The 26,379-nt window shown below is 38.7% G+C and overlaps 2 protein-coding genes across 3 annotated transcripts in view; one reads left to right on the forward strand and one right to left on the reverse strand.

Annotated features, from left to right (window-relative positions):
- Positions 1 to 1,133, forward strand: part of TCEA1 (transcription elongation factor A (SII), 1) — a 30,418-nt gene extending 29,285 nt beyond the window's left edge. For both annotated transcript variants that reach the window (XM_010582952.1, XM_010582951.1), the window contains exon 10: positions 139 to 1,133. In XM_010582952.1, coding sequence (XP_010581254.1) covers positions 139 to 147 — 9 coding nt within the window. In that variant the 3' untranslated portion in view covers positions 148 to 1,133. The remainder of the gene's footprint in view (positions 1 to 138) is intronic.
- Positions 1,134 to 6,098: 4,965 nt separating this feature from the next.
- On the reverse strand, positions 6,099 to 13,696 carry RGS20 (regulator of G-protein signaling 20). Its single transcript, XM_010582953.1, has 4 exons — positions 13,548 to 13,696; positions 9,340 to 9,426; positions 8,285 to 8,519; positions 6,099 to 7,021 (listed from the first exon to the last, which is right to left on the reverse strand). Exons 1-4 carry the CDS (start codon positions 13,691 to 13,693, stop codon positions 6,833 to 6,835), a joined length of 657 nt encoding a protein of 218 aa, XP_010581255.1. The 5' UTR covers positions 13,694 to 13,696; the 3' UTR covers positions 6,099 to 6,832.
- Positions 13,697 to 26,379: the final 12,683 nt, after the last annotated feature.

Below are 26,379 nucleotides of genomic sequence, written 5' to 3' on the forward strand. Positions count from 1 at the left end.
GGAATGGTTATGATATAAGCAAATGCTTTAACTAGTAATTTCCATAGCCTAAGTATGGTGTCATATTTCTGTTTCTTCTTGCAAAGACTTAGAAATAAGCTGTATGAAGATCTCATAAAAATTCTTTTCTTTTGACAGTTCTGTTAGAAGAAGAAATTGTCAAGACATCTGGACCAGTATGAAAGAGGATTTTGTAATTAGCTTTAAAAACTAGGCTAAGCATCTAGCTTCCTGCAAATGAGAGGTTTTTTGAATTTTGGTTTTCTGTTTTGGTTTTTTTTATTTTTGGTTTTTTTTTTGGTTTTTTTTTGTTTTTTTTTTTTTTTTAAAGCAGCATACATGCTTGAAGTTAGCCTTTGTTTTGACACAACCATCATTTCCTTAAATGCCTTCCTATAGCTGATAGTCAGTAGGGCCAGGTGAATTGTATGGTGAATGTTAAAATATTTTTTCATTTTTATAAGTAAGTTGACATTAAACTTTTACCAATTAAACATTTTGGTAATTGGCTTGTTTTTTTCTAACTATGTGAATAATGTACTGTATTTTTTGCGATCTGAAACATACACACTCCTCCCATATGTATTTTACCTCTCCACGTTTGTTCAGTTGTAAGAATGGAATTTGTTTATTGCTGCTGTGTTCACTAGTTTTTGCAAAGAGAAAAGGTATCTAACTTCATCTAATTACATTAAACTCAGTTGTTAACTAAGTCACGATTTAGTTAACTCTCTAGTTTGTTTGTACAGTTTCTGAATTAGGACTAAATTTGTGGTCATGGAGTTTGGAAATTTATTAGTGGCTATGATGACCTCTTTTGCAGTGGTTGGTTAAGCTTGTTTATGTAACCAGCTTTGATCAATGCAATATATTTTATTGCCCAAAGCATGTATTTTACATTCTATCAGTAGGTATTATTTCTAGGAATGTCTTAAAATAGTTGGTTAAATCTGATTTGAGTGTTCAGTTTTGCTTAATGTCCTTGACAACCAAATTTGATTTAGACTTTGTAAATAAGCAAAGGCATTGTGTTGTAGGCTGTCCTAATAACACCAGCTAACCAATTCATCACAATATAAACTGGCTGGGGAGGTAATATTGAGTTAGCTTCATATAAATGACATTTATTTTGTTCATGAACTGAATTTTGAGATGTAGAGTATCTGGTGTCAATCATAGACCTGCAGGTGAGAATAAATTATTAAAGTTACAGTCTTTTCCATATGTGGAATGATATAAACACTGCTTTGTTACAGCCTGCTTTCTAACAGCACACATGTTTAGAAGTATTTTCAACTGTGCTTTCATGGAAGAACATGTCAACGTTTTTAGAAAAGATTAAATTCTTTCATTATATCTAAGTTTATATTATTTTATTTATCGAAGCCTGGAGCTGAGGAGGTCTATCCTGGCAATGTGTAAAGGATTCATGGGGGGATGGGCAGAGTATGTGCAGTTCCTGGAGAATAAATTCCTTGACTGTAAAGGAAAACCAACATTTTCTATGTTGAATATTTTTTGCATGATGTTGGCAATTGTAACAAATGAGTTGGAAATAGTATGATGACACTTGAGCTTTGCAAGACAAGAAGTGTTTGGTAAATACTTTGTAGAGCAAACTTTTCCAGTTAACTTGTGCAAGGAAGGAGAAGTGGCTTTTCTGCTGAAAGGAAAAGTGATTAGAGTAGAAGTTTAGTTACATTTTTTAGGCAGAAAATTGTTCAGCATTTAAAGTTTCTTGCATAACTTTATATAAAAAACGTTTTTAACTCAATTTATTTGATACTAATGCCCTAATTCAGAAACGTTCCTTTTTCTGCGAACAGATAGGGTTTATTTTTAGCCTGTGTAGGTCCTTTGGCAGGGATTGCCTCTTAAGAGTTACTTAAAGATGACATAATTGAGTTAAGACATCAACAAACTAATTACAGACATTTAATATCAATGACAGTGCTTTGTTTGTCCTTTCTAAAGGAACAAATCCGAAAAATTGTGTTAAAAATGATTGCAAATCAGATGCCAAGTAGACAAATTTCCACTGCTGTTCACAGCATATATACAGGGCAGGCACAGGTTGGTTTGCGTAATCTTCCTCATGCTACATGTCCTCTATGCCTGATTGTGACACTTAGGAGAATTACCTTTTGAGAGAATACAGTAATTGTCTTTCTGTACTTACTGAATTATGTCTGGACTTTATTAAAAGTAGAACTGTGATAGTGGTTTTTGTGATGTTGGTGTATCCAAGTAGGAGTTTGAATAAGACGTTGTTTCCCCTGATGTTACCTTATGGCTGGGCAACAGCCTTCACTCTTTTGGTCTTCTGTCCCCGAGGAAAAAAGAACAGTTTCTTTCTCGCAGTGAAAGATGAATTCCAAGAACGAGATCCAGAAAAGATCATAGGTGCCTAAACTCTACTTGTATTTCATTTTGGTTACCCAAATCCAAAAATAAAACTGCCCAGCAGTGAGCTTTGGATGTACCTCTGTTCAACAGGTGCTTCAGTTTTCCCAGTTGTCTGAAATTGCCATCCTCTATTGGAGAGGATGCAAAGTCTTGAAGGATTTATAGGAGAAGGACATAGAGGTGGGGCTGGGACCGGGACCATATCTCATTTCCCCAGCTGGCTGTCTTATCTACTGAGCTGCAGTTGTGCTATGACTGACCCAATACATTTGGGTATTTTATGCAGTTAAATGTGGTGGCAGAACCGGTGATGAATCTCTCCCTTTCAAGACTAGCAGGTTTGTTTATTATCTTTATGGATGTTTGAATCCTCTCAGACAAAAGAGAGACTGGAACATAGTTGCCATACAACTTAAGCTAGTTTTTACACTAATCTAGTAGAGAAAAAGAGGGGGCCATGTTCCTTTTAAAGTGTGTGTGTAGATCTTTAAGGATGCCATCTTTCTTCTGTAAGGAAGGCTAAAGTTTTCTGCTGCTATGGATTCTTCGTTAGAAGGCATTTCCTCATGAGTAATCCTGCTCAGGAGAAAGTGTTTTTAAAATATCTTGTACCGAAATATTTTTTTTCGTAGCACTAGGCAGAAGGTAAATATCTGCTCAATGATCGTGGCTTTTGTGAATCTGACTTTAGAAGCCCTGTTGCACTTTCTAAGCATTGTGAAAGGGTGCCTGGTTTTTATCCAGAGTTAAGGATTCCACTTGTGGTCACATATGTGAATTTTAAATTGAAACTTACAACCCATACCAGCTTAGGTAGAACTTAAATTCATCAACATGAAGTTGTCATTCTGCAAAAAGTGGTTGTATTACCTTTCAAACGCATGCCTTTTGAAATAGATCATTAGTAGTCATTCATATGAATAAACCTGAGGACTTTTACCTCTTTAAGTACAGTTTCATACAGCTGTATATTACCTTTTGTTTCACTAGATCATCGCTAATCTTGAGTTGGTTTACCATTTAAAACGTTTGGGATTAATTAGTTGCAGCATTAATGTAGAAAATGTTTCATTAATGTAATTGAAATTGTAATTGATACTGATACCTTTCATGGCAGAAGACATATTCTTAAGTACTGTTTAGAGCAAACTTGTTTAAAAATTACTTTGCGTTGTCTTATCACTTTCCCTTTTTCAGATATCCTTTGTAATCAAAAGGTGCATAAGTACATGATGTTTGTGTGACAAATTTTAATCTATCTTTATATAGTAGAGCCCTTCAGGATATATATATATAAAAAATTTTCTTAGTTTGTATTGTGCTAATGACTTTGGAATTTAAAGGTCAGTGTAAAGCACAATATGTTGGCTGAAGGAGCCCATGCAATTTTAATGCTGCTTAGCAGGCCAGTAAAAAGAGCAGTCTTTAACAGTATGCATGTACTGTGGGAGTTTACTGGTTTGTGCAGTGCAGACATTGAAGAAAGAATATCAGTGGACTGAAAAGTTGTTAGAGCTTAATGATGTCCTGCAGTTAGATAAATGCCAAGACAAGCCAACTGTGCCTATTTCCAAGCTAGGATGAATTGATTTTGTGGTAATTTTACTTGATGAATTATAAATAATACCTTGTGTCAATATGATTATTTTCTCCTGCTATTCATGCAACACCTTGTCTATAGTAACTTTTCCTTTTCAGTGCAACTCACTTTTGCCCTGAGAAAAGCTTCTGTATAACGACCAAATATATAGTAATGAAGTGTAGTTAAAAACCTGCCTTCTGTGCGGGTGGGCTTTTGTTTTCCTTCCCCCCCCCCCCCTCAATTAAATCCAGCATTAAACAGCCTTAGAATAACAAGATATTTAGGGGAGTGGATTGTTTGGGTTTTTTAAGAGATACTCTCAGGGTATCTAGGGACCAGCATTCTGCCACTGGTGTTGAGTGTAAGCTTAAACCTAAACCACAGCATTAAAATTTGTTAAGATTTTTCAGGGAAGATGTGCATTGCAAATGGCAGCATATTGTGATGCAGAAGTAAAATGAAAATTGCCTACAGAATTTTAATTGCTTAGAAGTTGTGGCACATGGAAAATAAGCTTAAAAATTATTATTTTCTTTTTTTAAAAATCTGATGTTAACTGTAGAACTGCCCAAACCAATATAGTTTTCTCTCCCCTCTAATTTCATTGCATCTTTTTCTTTCTTGCAGAATAATGGAATATATTGTTTGATGTAAAGTACGAGTGTTTGGTCTATCTTCCAGCTCTTAATGAGGTATCTTTGTAAGGAAAAGAGATAACTTAAAAGAAATGAAATCCTCCATTTCATGAAATGACACACTTTGAAATTTTTTTTGATGTGTGTGTCTGATCTTTCCAGCAACCTGAATTTGATCTAATTAAACTTACTTTGTCAATTTAAAGTTTTAGAGCACTCTTACCCGCCCTGATTAAAACAAGTACAGCATCGTTAGTTTGACTGCAAGCTCCCTGTGAATGCTGCCTTACCAATATATCTAGTTTGTTTTATTGAAGTTACTACCTATCAAGTAATACTTCATGTGAACTGAAATTGTATTGATAGTGCTTTGGGTATGTTTACTAGAAATTCAGCTGAGATAACCAACATTGGTACGTTAAGTAGTGGCGACCGCTAACTGGACTGTGTATTAAGTAGTGGTATATAGAAGGGCTTCCTCTGAACTTAGTCATCCAGTGTTCTGCTACAGAGGGCAAAAGCACTTTGTTTTGCTGTCTCTCAAGTTTTTTGCTTTACTTTTTTGTGCTGACACATTGAATAGTATTTTGGTTTTGGAGGGCGATCAAAACTGGTCCACAGCTATTGTTAACTTACCGTGTATTGGCTCTTTTCCTGTGGTGCTGTCTAACAAAAAATCTCATTGTTATTTGTTCAGTAATGCCAATGCAGGAAGGGGAGAACATGTCTCCTGCCGAGTGCATTGAGGAAACAATTAAATTGATCTCCTAAATTCTGCCTTGTTATTTCCATTTCCTTTTTTCAGAGAAAGTCCCCATTTTGTGCTTTGCATAGTGCTGGAATTAGGCAAAGAGTAGGTTTCAGAAAGGCTACAGTAAATGTCACTGAACCATGCCTGTCTGGTTCTTCCCTTCTCGGGGTATTTTTTTTCTTTCTGTTCCACCATACGTCCTTTTCCTACCTATATGTGTCACTTTGTTCATTTAAATACATGTGCAGGAAAAATACAATTCAATGGAAGTCCACTATAAACTTCAAAGTTTAATATAGTGGAATTGTAGTGAATCTTGTAACTTAGAATAAGGAAGTTACTAGAAGAACAGATCTACAGATAGATTATGTGTATTCAACTTACTTTCTTCCTAGTGCTTCCTGTGATTACTGATTCTGAGATGTGACCAGAAATCAAGTGTAATGCTTTGGGAATACTGTAAGTGAATGTGGTTTATTAGCGGATAGAGCTGTTGCTTTTCTTTTGGACAGTCTGAAATAGTGCTGTATCAGAACAGAATAGTTCCAGCTTCCTCCTTTTGTCAATTAAATGTTTGCATATCTGTAATAGAAACCTTACAAGATCTGCCAGGTAACAGGGGAATTTAATATGTACAAAACCAAGACAGTTGATACTGCCATCCTCTCAGGAGTGAATAATGAAGGGTTTTTACATCTACCTATGGAGGGAAGAGAAGAATATGTGAGAATTCTTGTGCTTTATTTTGGAATTTAAATGCCCAGATTCTTCTTCCTCTTAAGTAAATAATTTAACTTTATAAACATCAACAATATGAACTTAAAAATGCTTTCAGCAGACTCTAGTAGTAAAATAACAATTCTTCAGCAAAAGATTTTTATAGGCAGCATTATTTCAATCATTAGCTTTCATAAACTTGAGATTGCCATACTGATTTCCATTAGTGCACCGTATATGCATTAAATATACCAAGACAAGTGGAGTGTACCTGTGCCAGGTATGATTTGTACAATATGTGAAACTTTGTCTAGTGTAACCCAGATATTAACAGTAGTGTTTTTACTTTGATCACAGTGTGGATGGGCAACTGGTTTGGTTTTCAAGAAAATTCTAAGACTCCACTTAAAATTTGGTTTTCGTGCTCAGTTGGCATTTGTACCTCAGACATACATTGTAACAGATTTGCATCTGAGTTGCATGCTGCATTTGAAAAAATACTGCATTTTTTGAACAGCAGCATTTTCTCTTCATTCTCTTCTGCAAAGTAACACTGAATTTGATCAGAAACTGTAGTTAGCTGATGGTGTCAGAGCCTTGTGTGGGTTTAAATCTTTCAGTCTGTAGTAAAACTTGCCTGAGTTATTTTCAGGTAAATATCTGATTAATTCTAAATTCCCTGTGGATTGGTGTAGCCCAGAGTTCCGTTTGTTTTAAAATAAATACATTTAAGAAAAAATGCTATGCTTCAATGGATTTTTCAGATAAGGACCGAAGCAAGTCCTTATAAATAGCAGAGTTCATAAACCGGGGGTAGGAGTCTCTGTGCATTAAGGTATAAATTTGCAGCTGTGCGTCATCGAAGGTGTGTTGTGAGGGTTCCAGCATGTTTCGGTTAATAACTTCTCTTACTCTGGAGTCCAGACTGACCTGCATATTGAAATACAAAGTCACATAATTAATAGTGGTGAATAGTACACATGGGGTTTTTAGGTTTGTTGTATTGGCTTGAAAAAGCAGTCTTTTTTAACCATTTCAGCTGGTGTCCTTCAAGAGTGTAAAAACCACTAAATATATTGGGCAAAAAATTACTGTGTTGAAATTTGGAATTAGTAATTTGGAAGTAGTAATACCTCGAGTATGGATAGAGAATGGAACTCTATGGATAGCGTTCTCGCTGAGGCAGCCTTACTTTGAACAAGGGTGCCTGCAATCCTGTTACTACTGAAACCTGAGAGATTGGCGGACTATTTCCAGACGAGCTTCCCACTCTGTAGGAGCGAGGATTTGTAATTTTTTGTGACAGTTCGTTTCCTTGGGAGTCAGTGCTGTTGTAAAGAGTCTGAATTTGGAGTAAGCAGTATGACGCAGACAGAAACTGTAACCTGGGACGCTGTTGCTTAATCAAATTCCTGTGTTAAAAAGCAGGGTGAATTGATGTGAACCACAGGTGTGGCTATATAATAATTCCATACAACATACAAGTAGTGTCATTTTTTTTCTCCAAGGGTCTAGTCTCTGTAGAAAGATACTAGTATTACTGGAATAGGCTACCTAGATTTAAACATCATTTCTGTAAGTATAACTTGCATGGCAAACAATTAAGTTTGAGTTTGTAAGGATATTGGAAGGTTTAAAATTCCAGCCTACTTGGCAGGATTATATTCAAACTGAACTGAGGTGTCTTTGAAACTTGACATACTTGCTAACAGCAAAGTTGACAAGTAGTTTTGAAAATTTTGAGGAAGTCAGTGTGTTTGTTCTATGCCGTATTTTGTCAGCTGTTCTTTGAGCAATTTGTGATTTGCAAATAACACTTTATTTGTGGTTACTGTGCTTTTGGAGAGATGCATACACCCCTTTCCTAGTGCAAAGAAAAAAGAAACTGGTTTGTCCAACAAATAAAATTTAAGTTGAGCAAGGATAAAGTGATCGTCTGTATATTTGTGCCTCAAACTAAAGATTTCATATCAGCATGCTAGGGTAGCACAGGAAGAGCTTTCTGACAGCCAGTGAAAGTAGTTTTAACCATCTTACCTCAACGATGGGTCTGCCTTTTTCCCCTAAATCTCTACTTGATGGCAATGGAACGGGGCGGGGGGATTTCTTCCTGAGAACTGTTGGTAGCTTTAAACACGTTAGAACTAACTGTGCAAAGCAGCATCAAAGAATGTATTGAGGAAAGTAATATACCTCTTTTGGAGAAAGGATAGAAATATAATCTTCATAAATGAGTCTTGCTTTTTCTTCAATGACACTTTTGTTGGATTCTTGTTTTAATTCCTCACAGGCCATCCAGAAAAGCATGTTCTCCTCACTGAATTCTGTTCGTAGAAATTCACGAAAAGCATTTCTGCCAGCTGGAGTAAGCATCAACTTGTCAAATGATTGAGCCCAGGCATTTACTTCTTCAAGAGTAGGAGCAGGGCTTGAGGAGGAAGGAGAGGGCAAGAAGAGAGAAATGAACGATTGTTACTCAAGCTGTTTGCATCTGGCAGGAGGCATCTGCCATCGCGATGGCACAAAATCACAAGGTTCGTGAGGCTCTAATTCCTCACCGGAACTATCCAAGCGCAAACTCTAGTAAACATATTTATAAGATGCTTTTTGAAAGTGTGTTTATCAAAAGCTCAGATGCAGATGATTGCCAGCGCTTTGATGCAGAAATTGCAGTTTACTGCTCAAAGTAATTGCAACAAAGAAGTCCCTGTGCAACAGCTAAGCGTTTTTTCTATACCTAATAGTCCTTGTTGAATCATTGTTAAAAATTGAATGAAAATATATAGAAAGAAGCAATGATTCAAACCCCGTAAAAGGTACCCTCCTGTCTGTTACGGTTTTACAGGAGCTCCTACCTGTTTGACCAGTTCTGAGCTCCTCTTTACATTTATTATTTTGGTAAGGCTGAGCACTGCCAGTTAGCTTCATCGCATAGTTGCTGGGTAGGAACAGGATGTATTTAAAAATTATTTCAGAAAAAAGGGAGACTGTGTTTACAATGCTGGTTTTGATTTGCTATGTTACGAAAGTGGGGATGTGGTTACATGCTGCATATAAATAAGGTAAAAGATTATAAATCAGACCTTTGGTTCCTTAGGAGGTTAAGAGACAGATGACTGCAAATTCAGCATAAATGACAAATGGGTAATAATAGTTATTTGCATATTTCAGGTAATTCACTTTAATTTAGTATAGTTTGCTGGGTTTGTTTCATTTTAGCTTGACAGAACACTTAGTAAAGAACATACCTTTCCTCGCAGTTTGGAATACCCTCTGCTTGGAGTTCATGAGATGTTCTCCTTGCTCTCTCTTCGTCTTGATTTCTAACAGTAAGACTGCAAGGTGGCAAACAAAATTTTAGTCAGCGTTATAAAGGAAAAGGCTGAACATACACCAGATGCTTTTCCTCTGATATTTAAAAAAAAAAAAAAAAATCAGCTAAAAGGACAGAAGCTAACAGTAGCCACATTACCCATAGTTATACTCTGCATTAAATTTATAGTTGTATAAACCTGGCAAACTTTAACATAGCTGAACACTGTTTGATACTGTATCACATAGACTTTCTATACAGGGATCATAGATTCATAGCGTATCTTGAATTGGAAGGGACCCATAAGGATCATCGAGTCCAATTCCCTATATATATGTATACATGCCTGTGTGTGTGTGTGTGTATATATGAGATATTATATGTATACATAGATGTATAAGTGAGTACCCTTTATCACATACCAAATCTGTTCTCCATTGACGCTTTATACTAATTATGCTCAATGCAATGTTTTTACTTGTTAGACTTGATGCACTGGTTTGATGCAAGTTGGATTTCAAGGTTGGTTGTTTTGGGGGTTTTTTGGTTTGTTTGGGGTTTTTTTGTTGTTTTTTTTTTGTTTTTGTTTTTGGGGTTTTTTTGTCCTTGTCTTATTTTTTTATATCCATAGGGCATGACGAAGGCCAAGACTCTGGTCTAGAATGGTGATACTATGTTACAAGACAGTCAGAGTTCAGAAGCTGGAGCATGAATTTTAAGCAAGCTAGACATTTCTGTATGTGATGTTGGAAACGTAAGCATCTTTCAGAGTTCAGATGTAGATATAGCCAGATTGTGTGGTAATTGGTTGCAACTTTAAGAAAGTGCCAGTATATCCTTCAAAATGTGAGGCCTGGAGCACAAAGAGCAGATATATCATTGCTGAATATCATTATGAGTATGTCTGACTGGAAAGGAGTACTAGCTTGTTTGTAGTATTACAAAAAAAAAAAAAATGTTGCTTGCAATCACTAGTGATCACTAAGAGTTTTTCATGTCCCATGGAAGGCTAGCTGTCAACTCCTGCTGCTTTCATCAAATGTTAGTTTAAAATAACTCTAGTTTTTAAGAATTCCTTTTGTAGTTGCAGATTATTCTTTTTCATTTGAGACTGGATTTGAGAACATACATATTTCTTTTTAGGGAAGGGGGACTAGGTTCCAATTCATAGGCTATCATGGTTTAGTGAGAAGTGCATGTGTATACACACACATACATTCATATAATCTGTAAAGCTGCTTAAAATTTGTCAAGAAGCAATATAGTTGTTATAACTTCTAGGAAAATATCAAACTTAATTTCTTCATTTGTATCTTACCTTTCTTTAATGCTAAAGTTGTAACAGTTTTGTTGCCTTAATCCTTAAGAATCTCATTTATCTCTAGTAAGGCTTTTTGTTAAACCAGTTGATTTTGCTGTCCTTTCTGCCTTCTAAACTCATGCCTTTGTCTTATTTGCAGCCTTACTATTTACTGGTTATCTCCTTCTCTTGCTTTCTCTAGTGTTAGTCCATAATCTGCAAAGACCTGCTTTTTCTCTTTGCCAAGGCAGTCGATGCACTGAAGAGGTAGGGAAACTCCTATTGCTAAGATGGAGAGCAGATACTGCAAACACATGTGGGGTTTTTTCCTGTAACATCTGAACCATACATTCAAACCAATGAACTATTTCAATTCACGTTTTCAGAAAAAAAGTAAGTAATGTTCTCTATTCTTTCAGGGTGTATAGGTCTCAATCCTTCACTACCCTTTTTACCAGTGATTCTGGCCTTTTTTTAATATGAAAAGTGATATATTATGTATTCTTCACACACAGACAAGAAGTGATATGCTTGTCAAAGTTATTTTTGGATTGTGGTGAACCAACAGATCCAACAGAAAGGATTACAGTCTTCATATGATAATGCACGAAAGTGTAAAAAGACAAAAGAAATAACAAAAGCTTCCTTAAGAGAACATGCCATGCCTCAGAAAATGACTTGCAGGCAGGCTCTTTCTCTAGAAATGTACAGGTAAACAACAACAACAAAAGGCCAGTGCAATATTGCATCTTCTCAGGATCTGGAAGAGTAGCAGGCTGGAGGCTTGAGGTTTGGCTGTAGGAATGAACACAGGCTCTAAGCATCCAGCTGAGAGACTCATTTCACCACGTCTTCATTCTAAATCTGCTATTAAGAGTATGCTGAATATTGGATGTTCAGCAATTCAGCAGCATGACTCATGTAGACTTATTTTTATTCCTATTCATAATTTTTCTGTTCAAAGTACTTGAGCTATTTTGAGGAAAGGCTTTATGAATAGGGAATATAAATAGGTTAATTACAGTTTGTTTTGCATTTCTTGCTACTAGAAAACAATTATTCTCAAAAAAATCAGAAATTATTTTAAAGCTAAAACAAGCTGTTCTGTTTTGGAGCCCATGCTGGTTTCCCAGATGATTCTGAAATGCAAATAGGAATTTTAAGCATCATGAAATTTGGGTACTTTCACACACCCTATTGAGTAAATTGCTTTCTTTGAATTGTTTGAATGGTGAGGTGCACAGAAAATGAGCATCCTGGAAAATATCAAGTAAAATGGCAAAAAATCACTTTATCAACAACTTAAAAGATAAAATGCAAATTTTATGTACTCTGACTTGGTAGATAAATGTACCTTATTTTTTCCTTGTATGGAAAGACTGTGTGTAATACAGCTCTAGACTGAGCCACTTGCGATTGCACTGGGCAACTGTTCAAATGACACTGGAATTTGTATGGGATGCTTTAATATAGATGCCATTTTGCAAGGTAGCAAACTCTGATTCTGTACAGGCACAGTACTTAATGTCTCTTGAAACTCTGCCTTAGTCAACCTCTAAGCACCTGCTGAAAAGCTTGGTGGGATCAGAGCCAGAGTATCTGGCATCTTGCAAAAAAACTCCAAGCAGCCTTTTGTCCTTACAAAACATTCACTATTTGCATTAGGGAGGGCGGAATGGGGTATCTCGGCTTCTGATGAGGTGAGTACCAATAGCAAAGGAATGATCAGCCTGCTCTTCCCTTGCCTTCTAGTGGTGTTCCCCAAAGCATTTGCTACCAGCTGCTGTTGGAAAAAAAAATAATGGTGGAATAGATTCCTAGCTGGGGCTGTAAAGTTATTTATGACTTCTTCCCTTCACCTTAGTGCCAAGTTTGCTTGCTCTGAAGTGCTTATGTGGTGGATAGTGCATTTACAAGAAGCACTCGGCTTGCTGTCAGTGTTTTGGTTGAACTCATACGGCTCTTAAAGACTTTTTTTCTTTATTTCAATGCAAGTTGGTCTCACCCATTAATTAACACTTGGGCCCCAAACAGATACAGGACTTTTGAGTATGGGAAGCTATACTTCAGTTTTGAATGAAATCACTTGGATCTGGAGGAGCTGGTAAGAGAGAGAAGGTGAACACATCATTAATTTAAGGAATTGAGTGACTCCTTTTCCTCTTTTGCTTTGCTTCCCTGATAAATTTTCCTCCTTAACACCTTGTAATGGGAGTTCTTCTGAATTACATTCTTCCTTAACTCCTCATCTTCAGCAAATACCCGCAGTGTCTAAAGTCTCTGATCCTAAGGATTAACTTCATATGAGTTGCAGGTGCCAGGAGTTGGCAACACTAATTAATGACAACAGATCCAGTTGCCTTTGAAACAAAAGAACAGTGCTGGGCACCTAGTTATTAGTTTTCTGACCTACAAATTCTTCCACCTTCTCTGAACTCCATTTAACACAGTCTATGCTGCTTGTTAAGTCCCAGTCCTAAATCTAAAGCTGTGACTTATTCTGGTATTGCTTTCAGTTTTTAGTGGAAGCCCTGGTGAATCTCAAGGCTGAGGAGAACCAGTCCTGCACGGAACAGACCTTCCATTATACCGTATTGACAACAAACTTACCACAGAGATGCTGTACAGAGACTTTTGTACAAAAGCTCTTATTTCAATGGCAGGAAAAAAAAAGTAAACTGAAGTAGAAGGTTGTGTCTAGTACTAGAGCACAGTCATCTCTCTCGGTCCCGGATTTGCAGAATTACCCAGGTGGGTTGTTTGGCTTACGTTGTCCTATACGTTGGCTATTGCCTCCCTCCCCGGCTATTCTGTTCCCCAGAGGCTTGAATGAGAGGGGTTACCAGGAGCAGCTGCAGCAACAGCACCAGCAAAAGCAGCAGGCGTTGGACCCTCGATTTCCTGCGCTGTGCTGAGCCGGTGCAGCGCCTGGGGTCTCCTGGGTTGTGGACATCTGCCGTTTGCGCATCTCCGTCCGCTCTGATCCCATGGGCTGCAAGACAGCAAGAGAAGGGGGAAGTAAGAAACACCTCTCTCTTTTTTCCCTTTTGTTTGCTTTAAAAGTCTTACCAAGAAGCGCTGAAGGCCACAGCTCTGAAGGAACTGGAAAGCTAAACACTTGATTTTTTTTTTTCTTCCCCACAGAAGGCCTTGGGTGTTGAATCCTTTGGAAGATTTACTCATTTTATTTAAGTGCTGTGATGGAAGGCAAAGGGCTAATGAATTCTGCACATGGGTGGGAATACAAAGAGAGCAGTGATGCAGGGAGCAAAAGGTGGAAGTGAGGGGTCTTGGAGAGCTGCAGCTCTCAGCACAGGGTGTATAAGCCCAGGAGTTGAAAAGGGTTTCCTGAGGTTTTGACTTCAAGGCCAGTCCTAAAGAAAACGGTACAGAATAGAGATAGTTAGAGCCGCCTCTTTTTTTTTTTTTTTTTCCTCCTTTTTTTTTTCTTTCTGGCTCTTGATTAACCAATGCAGAGGCTTAGTGATGCTTGACCGAGACACCTGAGCTCTCCTGAAAATCTGGCCTTTGGTGAGTACTGAGGATGTCTCAGACCTGCTGGCTGCCCTGTAGCAAAGGGGAAGGGCCAATGCTTATCTGTCCATTTTAGGTCTGACTGCCACAGTTTTTAAAAATGTTTTTCGTCCAAGAAGGAATCAAGCTTCTGTGAAGATGAGGAATTACTAATGGAAAAAACACGTAACTGGACACATTAATATTTAACATGCAGCTTTTTGGTCACCTGTCCCGACTGAAGACAGCATGAAACAATTTTTGGTGGAAGCACTGTTTGTGGCTTTTGCACTGTTCTAGGAAACCTTTTTGGAGCCTGAATTCTGCAGATTGTGCAGAGAATTGGTGTTAATGAAATGACGAGTCCCCTTGAAGTCCCCGTCCCTTTCTGACCTCTCTCTCTGTAAGCTTCAAACTTGCTCTACAGCACTTAATAATGCTCTCCTTATTATGCTGAGGGTTGTGCCATATCTAAGTGACAGATGTCTTTTATAGATGAAATACCAGCTTGTACAAAGATGAGTATGTCTTTCTTCATTTTCATTGTGTTTGAATTTTGGATACATAACTAGTCATCCTCCTGTGTCATGAGATCCCTTTGTGTGTAGGTTTTTTCAGGTTGCTAAACCTTCTTTTGAAGCCATGACAATTGTAGGGGAATTAAAATTAGCTGCTACCAATTTTGAGGTTTAGTTTTTTTTAATTGTTAATTGAATACCAGACTTGAAACATAATCTGATGAGCTGAATACTGGAGGGTTAAAAATTGCCTTCTTTTCTAAAATGTTCAGCCAGGTTTAGGAAATAATTTGTTGTAACTTGAGGGAGAATGCACAGAGATTGTCATGGACTCGACAGAAGTGTCAGGGGAAGAAAGATTGTTTTAGCAGAGTGCAGCATTACATTTTGCTGGATTATTTTTTTATGCTGAATTTGTTTCTCTCTTCTAGAGCTTAACAGTTTTTGTTTTTGTGAGAACCACCCACTCTCCCAAGAGAAAAATGCCTGACATGCTAAGCAGAAGATGCACCTGTTTTGCAGGAAGAATAAAATATAAGAACAATACAGATAGAAATGATAACCCATTCTGCAACTCTGTAGACCTAATCTGACAAGTAATGCCTAAATGCACAGAAATAGAAAAATCACAAAAAGAACATAGCTTCCAAAAACCCCATAACGTTTCTTGTTTCAAAATGTGGAAGAATAAATGTGAAATGTAGAATACATTTGTTGATTGATTTCTTTCCTTCAGAGTTGAGATTCACAGGAATAGAACGAAGCCCTAAGTATTAATTTCCTTCCAGATACCTATACTTTTTTAAAATAGAGCATCTTCATATTTCCATTAGAAAGTGATAGCATGTAAAACATAATTGGAATAATATATCTAACAATATTTCAGGCTGCTTTGGACAGTAAACAACTATTATAGATTAGAAGAGTGTAACCTGGGTTCAGATATGTATAGTTTATAGAGCCTAATCCATCCAGCCTTTTGAGATGTTCTATGTGGATAGTTCACACACTCATCTCTCTAATCCATATTACAATTGAACTGATGGTGGTGTGAGTAGAAAAGCTGGTTCCTGTTGTTCGCTTTTTTCCAAGGATGAAGGTAAAGGATGGCAGAAGTAGGAAGAATACGCTTTTCCTCCCCACCTCATCCCACTGTGGCTTAATTCAAGAGATCTTTCTGCGTCCATTGTTACCATTTTGGGTTCTTCAGAATTGTTCTTTGACATCTTTAATGAAAGGGAAGAGTATGTAAATAGTTGTATGGCAAAAACTGCCCAGCAGCATTTTGTCTTTGTTTCACTTCTGAATCATATACCTTACTTAGACGTTTTCTGGTACTATAGGTTTTTATGAATGTTCATCATTGCATGATTTGTCACACAGTTTATGGAAAATGAATGATTGAGCAACACAAAAATTCAAGACACATTTTTTCAGATTAAATTATGCATTTTCATTTTTATTTGGCAGACGTATACCAACTTTCTCATTGAATAAGCAAGTAGGTTTTGGTCATTTGTGACGAAGATTTTTTTTGAAAGATATTTTTAGCAGATAAAGCATGCTTTCATGATAGCAGAGCTGTACTAGAGTAATGGGAGATAAAAGACTGGAATATATCTGTTGGCTTAAAGAGAGCCCAAGCTTTTGAATTACAGAGCTGTTTAGTGATTATCACGCATGTATTTCCTGTGGCAGTTGACAGTCATATTGTACATTCAATAGAGGTTTGGAGTGGATCACATACTAATTAGGATGTGACTTTCTGTGGTATATTAGCAGGAATGCTGTGGTAAGATATAGAAAGTAATTTACTCTGTGCAAGTACTATGGGTATCACATTCCAAGAAAGATAGAGCATTTATCTAAACATTTAACAAGATGTTTAGAAAGCATGACTTACACAGAAAAATTGTAGGCGTTTGGGTTGTTAATCTAGAAGGGGGAACAGAGAAGCATATTGATCTGATCAGTAAAAGGTTATGATGTTCTGTCGTTCTCTGTTTCTTTCAGAGATAAATAATGTGTTAGGTTGGGCTAAATAAAATCTAGGCTCGATTTTATAGGATAGTAAGGTAGAGAGCTGAGCAGTGGTGCAGGTTATTACCAAGTTGTAGAAACTCCTTTGGCACACATAGTATCAAGACCCTTAAGACAAAAACATATCAGGCTGGTCCCGGTTCACAGAACAGGCAATGAGTAAGTGATCCATCCCAGCATTGTTTTTCTACTTTCACTTTTCCCTGCCCCCCCTTTTTTTTTTTTTTTTTAAATGCAGTTCTGGCTCTAAACCAACCATCGTTCTATATACCTTTCTACCTGGTGGCCACAGAAGAATGATTAACCTGCAGGAGAAATGGATGTCTTACATTAAAAGTCTAGGTTTTTGCGGTTCATCCTCTAACCAGAATTGCAAAATAAAGTTAAAATGTTCATGTTTGCAGCACAATTTGTTGCACATGTATATCCTGGTCGTGATTGTACTGAGATCATGTAATGCCAGACATGAGGCCTGAATGCACAATAAGACATAGGCTTGCCTAAAGGCTATGTCATAATTTCGTATGTATATTCATGGATATACACTGGCTTTCTAGATTTATTTGCTTTTTTAAAAAAAGACATAATTTAAAAAAAAGTAAACCAGGAAAACAAACCCTGCAATCTTGCAGCTGTGCACGGTGATAGTTTGGTGCTTTTGCTCTCCCATAAACTGCTCCTTGGCTGGAACAGAGGCAAAGGCACAGGCACTGAGTTTGTGCTAGTCATCTAAGGATTCATTTTCAAAGAAAAGTACCTTAAAAAGTATTAAGGCTATCCAAGTATGACTGCACACAGGGAAGTATAATAATCTTGGAAGGTGGATGGAAAAAAAAAATCATAGAGATAAGCAAGTTGTCTGAGATCATGCAGTGAGCTAATGACAGAGCCACTAATGGGACACAAACAGAAAAGCCTCATTTGACGTATGTAGTTATTTTTCTGCTACCTTTATTGTATCCAGAATTTCACTATGGGTCATCAAAGTTCTCCATCACACTTTGCTGCTTTTTGCTGCAGCCACCATAGGTGTGTAACAAGCCTTTCCAGACAACTGCTCAAATTACTGTTTTGAGTTGTGCTGTATGCAGGAATAGACAGTAGATTTATCAACAACTCCAATGAATATTATTTGTAGGAATTTACAAAATTCCTTGCTTCTTTATAGTACAACCCACGTTAGCAACAATTTAAACAGCTGCTTGACTGACTTGCGTATCTATGGGAATGGAGGCAGCTAGTTTTTTGCCTTCAGTAGACTTCAGGTGGTCAGGGCAAAAAGGAGAGGGTTTTTTAGACCCCCAGTAAAAAGGTCTTCTGTTCATATAATGTTATGGTTGTTAATTTGGGACATCAGATGGTCTGACTGGGTCATGCAGTAGGTGTAAACCAATTAGAAAGTCTATTGCCTGTGTTCTGTGCATCAGTGATGAAACTAACAGTATGTGTAAGTTGAAGAATTACTCACTTGTGGCTCCTGGCGCTCTAATACATGGTACCAGTGATTAGTAACCTCTTGGAAGTTTATTATCCCACAGTATTAGGCCAAAGAGCCCCAACCAACTGTAATCAAAACCAGTGGAAGTGTGACTGCTAATTTTGCCAAGAGGGCTTTCCTTATTTTCTAGACTGATGTTGTGGGTGATACTGAGGTTGTTTTAATAATGAAAATTCTGGATCATCAACAGCATTTTGATCTAATAGCTTACCTTAAAGCTGTTAAAGGGAATGACATATGTTTAGCTAAATATTTTTCTTTCCCTATCCTAGTTGAGATACATTCAACAGACCCACAAGTGGTGGAGTGGGGAATTGGGATAAGAGGCACATGGGTATTGCTCCCCTGCCAGCTGCTGCATTTCCTGAGTAGAGTAAGAGGTGGCCTAAACTTGTCCCCACAACCTGACTGTGATGCTGAAATAACGATCTCTGTTTTCTTAAACCAGTAGTATGCTGTTGCAGAGAAATGCATGTACACAGCTGGGCAGGGAAAACATTAGTTGTAGCAATCAGTTGGAAGACTTTGGAGCTTGAGGAGCCCCAAGAGCTGAAGAGTGTATAAAAGTGCATTCAAGGGTGAGGGATAGTTCAGAGCTATTATTTGGCTATAGACCAAAAGGGTGCATTCCTGAGGAAAACAAGGTGTACAGCCATCGTTCTACACCTGGTGCTGTCAGGTAGATCACTCAAATGTGACAGGAGACTGGTTTTCAGTCAATATGGCATTGAAGTGGGAAAGAACCTGCGATTGAACTGGACAGGTTTCTCCTCGTAGAGAAATCTTACAATGCAGTTAGAAAAAAAGGAATAAACTAGGTGCATTTTCTGTAAATATCAGTGCAAACATTCTTCCATCAGCCAAAATATTCTGTTCCTTATTACCAGGTGTGCGCTTTGAAAATGGCAATCCGTAAATACAGCTTGTTGTCACATCAGCCTCCCAGGACAGTTGCTTATTTGGTCAGCTGACACTCTGAAATAAAAACAAGATGGAAGTGTTCTTTCTAAATGTTCAGCTTGCATGGCAAGCAATTAGTATCTGGTTTTAAATGGATTTTCTACTGGCCAGTGTCAAGTATTTTCTATTTCATTTCCCTGGACAATCAAATACAAGTATGTCTGTCAACAAAGAGGATGTTTTCTTTGGAACATCAAGGTCTCATTGTGATGAGAGAAAATTCCATCCTGGTTTTTATACCTTCAGTTTTGAAGTATTAATGCTGATTACATCTAGTGTGTGTCAAATTTTCAACTGCTGAAAAACTACATCACTTCACTATGGCCACTGAAGACAAGGGCATTTATACCAGCCAAGGGTCTGGTCTGTACTTGTATTTATGCTGCAGAGAAAAGTGACTTCATGTCTTGGGTTGGACTTAATAGGTGGTGCTAAGCAGAGGTGTTACGAATTGTCTGAAATGCCTTTCTTGAAAATTTGTATAAATGTTTTGTGTAAAAAAAAAAAAAAAATTCTCCTTCTGCTTTTTGAATGCATTTACACAGATGGTTACAAACTGAGTTTTATCTTATTACTGAAAGTGGCTTTTTCCATTTTACTAAGAGAATGCAGAGGGTGCGTATCAGTGCACATAAACCATTGTTCTCTATTTCTGCTCTGATTGAATAGTTTTGTATTTATTCTTTAAGAGAACTCTTACTGTTTTGACTATAAAGTAAATTTAGAGATGGATATTTTTATTTTTTCCAAGGTAGTTTACATACATATGTTTAGATCTTTAGTTATATTTCTTTAAATAGTTAAAGATTCAGACCTATGAGATGCTGTTCTCCAATTCTCACTGAGGTCCTTGCAAGTTCAGGAAGACCAACATCTCACAGGTTCAAGCTCAAATTACTGCTGTGGTTTTGGGGGGGGGCGTTGGGGTGTGGTTTGGTTTTTTTGTTTTGGGTTTTTTGTTTTTTTTAAACTTACTTTGGTAGTCATAGTGAGCTCTAGTGCTTTCCCTCTTTAAGATTAAGGCAAGGTTATATTGCTTCTTCAAGGTAAGAGAGGAAAGTCCAGGAGGAGAACTTACCTCTGAGCCCCAATGGAGGGATTCATCAACCTAGTTTGTGACAGGTTTATCCCTTAATACACCTCGATTTCAAAAACTTTGGATGCTCCCTGGTCTCTTGTTCTTGTTTAATTCCCTATTACCTTAAACTCCCTTACTAGGCTGCTGTACTAGAAGAGAGGTCCATACCCTAAGATTTGCCTTGCTGAGGAAGAATAAGCCAATCAAAAATTGCTTTTCTTTCTCTAGGTTATCTCCCTCACACCAAAATGGAAATCTCACTGCTCTAAACTCCCAGTGCCTCCTTTGTCTTCTCAGATTTCCAGACCTCTCAGAAGGTGCTATGAGAACGAACGAATTGTGTGAGAACCCTCTGTGCTGGATGCTCTCTGCCCTTTGAGAATTGGGGTCTGCCCTCTCTGTCCCCACCATCTGGAGCAGCTGTGTGCCTTGTTTGAAAATGGGTTGGGGAAGAAAACACGAGGGATTTAAAACTGGAGATGGACTGTTATCTTGTACATGTTTTCTAAGGAATCCAAAAGTAATTTTAGTCTACTGATGGAATGAGGTGAGATACCTTTAACTGAAGGACTTTAACCTCTACCATCTCCAGTGTTGTTTAACCCCAGCCTGGGTACTGTTTTAGCCAATTGTTGGATATAACATGAAATGTGTTTCTGTGTTCAATTATATCAGTTTGACTGCCCAAAGTAATCACAGCACTATCAAAGACACCTGTGGCTGCTTGGTAAGGGCTTGGGTAGCCATAATTTAATACATAAAATACGACTTTCTGGTTCATATGGATAAGGTTCATAAGGACTGAAAGGTGCTATTCTGCTGTTCTTGGGTAGTCAATGGGATCTGATTTTGCTACTATTAAGTTACTGTGGGGAATCAAATCCTTGAACAGGACAGTCAGTCAGTGTCCAGATGGCAACAGGAGTTTCTGTCGCAAAGGTTCTCACAGTGGTGGTGTTGGCTAGACCAAATGAGACTCTCTGAATTGTGCTTTACTGCACAGTTCTTGCATCCTTGCTCCTTGGGACCACTCCAGCACACACACGATCCATCCCTAGTGATAATCTTGAGCTACATACAAAACATCTCCTTACTACCTAAATTGAGTACAAAACACTGTCCTACATGATTGTTTCTGCATCTGCAGGAAGTTTCTTCTGACTGCTTACATGTGACTGGCTACTTACAGGTCTCCTCTGACCACCTGCAATCTATGTAGAGTTGGATCAATTTTGCAGCCTTGGAGACTCTGGAAGGGCCATATTCTTCACTCCGTATGTTAATGAGCACATTGAAACATAAACTTGTCTAGGCACAGCACATCCTGCCTGGAGGAATCCACAGAACTGTCCAAATCCTGCATGGAGAGCATTGATTAGTCAAATACTTAATTGAGAAAGGGGAGTAGGAGTTGAGTTGAACAGTTTGTCTTTGGTTGGTTCACTGTTTCAAGTCAGTCTAATGTAGCATCTATGCAGATGCCTAGGTGTGGAGTTTCTGGATCTCCTGGGGTGAGAGGTCCTTCTCTATATATTGATAAAAACAAATTTAGTCCATTATAAAAATGTCCCTAAAAAGCAATGAATCCAAACCAGAGGAAGAATAATGGCACATGTTCTTGCTTCTTATCCAGCTAGATAGCATCTATGATTCATATAAAAAGTACACACTCATATTACTGAATGCTAGTAAGTAATTTAAAAAAAAAAAAAAAGTCCAGGGATTTAAGCAAGCATCTGAAAAGCTACTTTTGACAATAGTGGAAAAGCTACTGTATGCCTTAAGAGTAATGTTGAGGTACTGGAATAAGTACGTCTATCATACCTTTTCCACTCCAAGGCATGCCTATCTGACATTCAGATTATGAGGCATTTCTGTATGTAACCTTATAAATGCAAAGGAGTGTGAAGGTCAGGAATGAACATTATTTCCCTGGTTAAAAGCACCTCAGATGATATTTGGCTTAGTTGTAACATTTACAGTATTTGCTAATCTCTCAGTAGAAAGGTGGGCTACCAAGAAAATAGCCTTCCCATAGGAGGAATATTTAAAATTTAAGCCATGAATGTCAAATTTAAAAACAAAACAAAACCCCAACCAAATTAAAAAAAGAAAAAAACCCAAACACAAGAATACACAGAAGATTGTAGACAATGATTTTATACTTTTATCCTTATTTTATGCTAAAGCACAATGACATTTTCTCAGCTCAAGTGCAAAGATTCTATTACTTAAATGTAATTACTTAGACATAATGCTTCGTCCTTACACACATTACAATCAGGCAGGTGTGCAAGCCTTAACTTGGCCTCTGGGCTGATTTGCATGGCCACAGCATGAAGCTTTCACAGTAACTACACGGCCTGCGAAACCCTGCGCTATAATGCTAGCTGACAGCCAGCTGGAGTGAGTGCACAGATGTGGATCATCATAGTCCAGTTATTTTTCAGTAAATACTTTGGGCCTCATCCAAACCCCATTAGAGCAATGAAAACCACCTATGGGTTTCAGGAAGCTTTACGTAAGGTTATGTAACTCTCGCAGTTGCTGCTCTCTCTTCGGATCCCCCCAGTAATGATAACCAGTGAGTTGGAAGAAAGAGATTCTGTCCTTATCTACTAATGTCGTAAGAGGCCTGCAGCTGGGGTCAAGCTCCAAGTAAATCTCTGAATCTATATTTTATTAATTTAGAAATAATTGGGGCTGCAACATACTCCCACTGAAGCCTGTGGCAGTTTGTCAACTGAAATATGAACAGGAAGCTTGATGCTCATGCTTCTTTCTCTTCATTGACAAATTTGACACACAGGCTTTCCGCACCAAGCAGTGTACTATTTTAGGTAGAGAAGAATTACAATATATGTTAATGAACTCACCCACACATATGCACATGCTGTAGGCATAGTTATCAGACTGCCCACTTAGTGAGTTAAGAGGAAGAGCTCTTTGATTTTTTTTTTCTTTTATTACTGAGGTTTGGCATCTTGTAGTGGGGTGACTGAAAGGTTGAGAGTTTACAAATGCAAGACAGAGGTTAGCAGAGACGAGACTGGCAGCCACACAGAATAAAGCAGCTTCTTATGTCACTGCTGTGGCCAAGTCTGTCAAAGGCTTAAGTGGATAAAATTGCAAGAGAAAGTAGTATCCTTCTATGAGTTTAAATAACAATTCTGAGATGCTTTTATGTAAAATGTCCAGAAGTTGAGTGCCTTTACCCATTTTTTTTTTTCCAGAGGAGCAGCAGCTCAGAGGAGCTAGGTTCATCTATCCAGATTAAAGCATTGCTTTACATTTCAAAAGGAATGGCTGAAAGTGTATCACACCCACATAGTAACAGGTAATGGTGCCTTGATCATGTCACCTGTAACTGAGGTCTCTTTCTACCAAGGGCTTAGATGTCTTCTGCTCCTTTTTCTTTGGTATTCAGTCCTGCACATTTGGCCACCAGATCAGTCCACTGTCTGCAAAAAACTTCCTGCACTAAAGTATTTTCTGACTTCCTTGTTAAGAAACATAGTTACTTGGGGTTTTAGTGGGATTTTTGTGTGGTGGTTTTTTTTTTTAGAGGACACCCTGTATCTCCTCTAGTAGTATTGTAAAGTTTTTCTTTACTTTGGATTTTATCACAAGAGACTTCACTGAAAATGTTACTCTAACATGCAATTAGGAGGGTCACTCTGTCATTATTTCTCCTGTAATATGGAAAGACATCAGAGAATTTTTTACCAGTTGCATAGAAAAAGGCAACAAAAGCAACCTGTCACTCCGGTCCAGCTGTTTATGTGGGTGCTATGACAGTGGAGCAGTAAGAATGCGAGTATGGATATAACTTTGTCCCAGGCTGAGTCCCTTCACAAACCAGGTCACTGCAACTGCAATTAAGTTAAATCAGTGTCAGGTCCTTCTCTGCACAGCACAGACTGTCAGCATCCCTTGCGTTGTCTTCTGTGGCGGCTGGAGTCAGCCTTCACTGGCTGATCAGCTCTCAGAAGCAAAAAGAAACATGAAAAAACCCCAGGCTTCCCCAGTGTTGCGAGTTTTACTGCTGCTTCAGCCCTGCTTTGGCTGGCTTAAATGTCAGAGGAAGTATTTGCTTCTAGTTATTTTTATGCAGCTCGCTTTAAAAAAAAAATTACAAAAATAAAAAAAAATTCATTCAGGCTAATATTTTACAAACCTCTTTACTATGCAAACAGCGAAACCGGTGCACGTAACAGATTGCTCTGCTCACTCCCATCATCTCCTACTGAGCGCTTGGTTGCATTGTGCTTAATTATGAATGGTCTCCAAAAAGCCCATTTTACTGTACTATGAAGTGACTCATATCACACAGAAGCTCTGACAACTCGCGCTGGGTACTGGAGTCACATGGTGCTGTATTAGTCGGTGACTCATTTCATATTGTACTCCGTGCTGAGATCTGACTCATATCGAACTGTGCGAGAAGCTGACTGACATTGTACTGGTCTGAAAGCTGGTTTGAATCGGGATGACTCACCCTGGAGTGCATTAAATAGTGATTCACGTACCGTTTCCTTTTGATTCCGATTGTTGCGATTCACTTCGGATTGTACTACGCTGGCATCTGCCGGCTCTGGCAGGGTGGGCACCGTGGTTGCTCGGCTCTAGCGCCAGACAGAGCAGTGTCAGCCAGGAGGAGCATTACCAAAGTCAAGTTAGAGCTGAAGTAAGGTCAGAATTTGACTTAGCACACCATCATTTTGGTCATGATGCTTTCTGGACATCTTTGCTTCACCTGGCTATGACAAATTTTGAAACATGCCTATAAACAGAAAGTTAAGAGTCACGAACCTCAAGCTAAGAATACTCTAGCTTCTGAATGCTAGGAGCTCTCTGCAGTATTTGCAAGACCTGCTGCCTCCTTGGGATAACTTTTCTTAGTGACAAAAAGATAGGATGAATTTTTAGAAGTGACTGAGTGCTGGTAGTTGCCTGTGCTTCGGGTTCATAGACTTGTGCGACCTGGGCTCCAAGAGACACAGAAACCTTGTACTCTGAAAACTCCTTCCTGGTACTTCAAGCTGAGCCCTCAAACATCCCTACTCACTTTGAAAAACGTGCACTGTTCTTTCCAAGGAGCCGAGAGGTGTGTGACAGCTGAGGCGTTGCTTCCATCATTAACTATTTGGGACCCAGGGTAAAGATATCAAAATAAATATTGATGGGGGGGGCTAGATAAGAAATTAAGGGGGAAATAAAGTAACTGTTCTCCCATCTTAGAGCATTTTATAAAACATAGTGCTGGTTTTACATTCAGTTGGCTTGAACCTGCTCGTAGTTTACAAAGACACTCCTAATTTTAACCTGACCACAGCTCTGCCTCGCCTAGCTGATAGTGATTTTGGTTCTCCGTTTAGTTGAACTAGTGGTGGCTGGTTTTTGGTCCTGTAGTACAGCAACGGCGTTACCGGCACCACAGTACACAGCTCTGTGCGGCGCTGGATCTGATGCCGAGGTTCTGTTTGTGCAGTGGGCGCAGAGGTACCAGGAGAGACTCCGCACCATTATGTCATACCAACGGCACTGTACGAAAAGTTTTGATCTTACATTTTTCCACAGCAAAAAATGAAATGATGCAGCGGTTGCATCAAGTAAATTACGTCGGTATCAGATCATTTTAACTCTTACTGGCACGTACAAGGATAATCTTGTTTCACCTTCTGCAGTTGCGTCCAATTTTCATTACCTGCTTTTTCTGACCGACTGCCGCTAGCTAACGCCAGAGCTCGGGAAGGGCTCTTTCTCTCGCCCGCGGATGCACGGAGCGGCGGGCTGAGCCTGGGAGAGTCCCTATGGAAACACTTGCCTGTTGCTACTCGTCTCCGAGTTCGCAGGGGAGCCGAGGGCCCCGCGCCCGGCGGTGCCGCAGGACTCCCTCCACCGAGGGCCGGGGGGGGTGCCGGACGCTGCCCTAGCTTCACCCGCACTCCCGAAAAAAGAGGAGGAAGGGTCCGCGGGCGCAGGGCGGGAGCCCGGCCGAGGCGTTACCCGCGCTGGGGCGAGGGAGGCGGCGCGGAACTGGGCGCGATCCCGCCCCGGGGAGCGGC

The sequence above is a fragment of the Haliaeetus leucocephalus genome, unplaced genomic scaffold (genome assembly GCF_000737465.1).
Source record: "Haliaeetus leucocephalus isolate CR32 unplaced genomic scaffold, Haliaeetus_leucocephalus-4.0 Scaffold858, whole genome shotgun sequence".
NCBI lineage: Eukaryota > Metazoa > Chordata > Aves > Accipitriformes > Accipitridae > Haliaeetus > Haliaeetus leucocephalus.

Bases quoted from the DNA above. Each gene is read 5' to 3' on its own strand.
- RGS20 (XM_010582953.1), bottom strand. From the start codon at position 13,693: ATGGGATCAGAGCGGACGGAGATGCGCAAACGGCAGATGTCCACAACC. The intron at 9,427-13,547 runs GTAACCCCTCTC...GCCACCTTGCAG, and splicing joins TGTTGCTGCAGCTGCTCCTG to TCTTACTGTTAGAAATCAAG. The intron at 8,520-9,339 runs GTATGTTCTTTA...TTCCTCCTCAAG, and splicing joins ATTCCAAACTGCGAGGAAAG to CCCTGCTCCTACTCTTGAAG.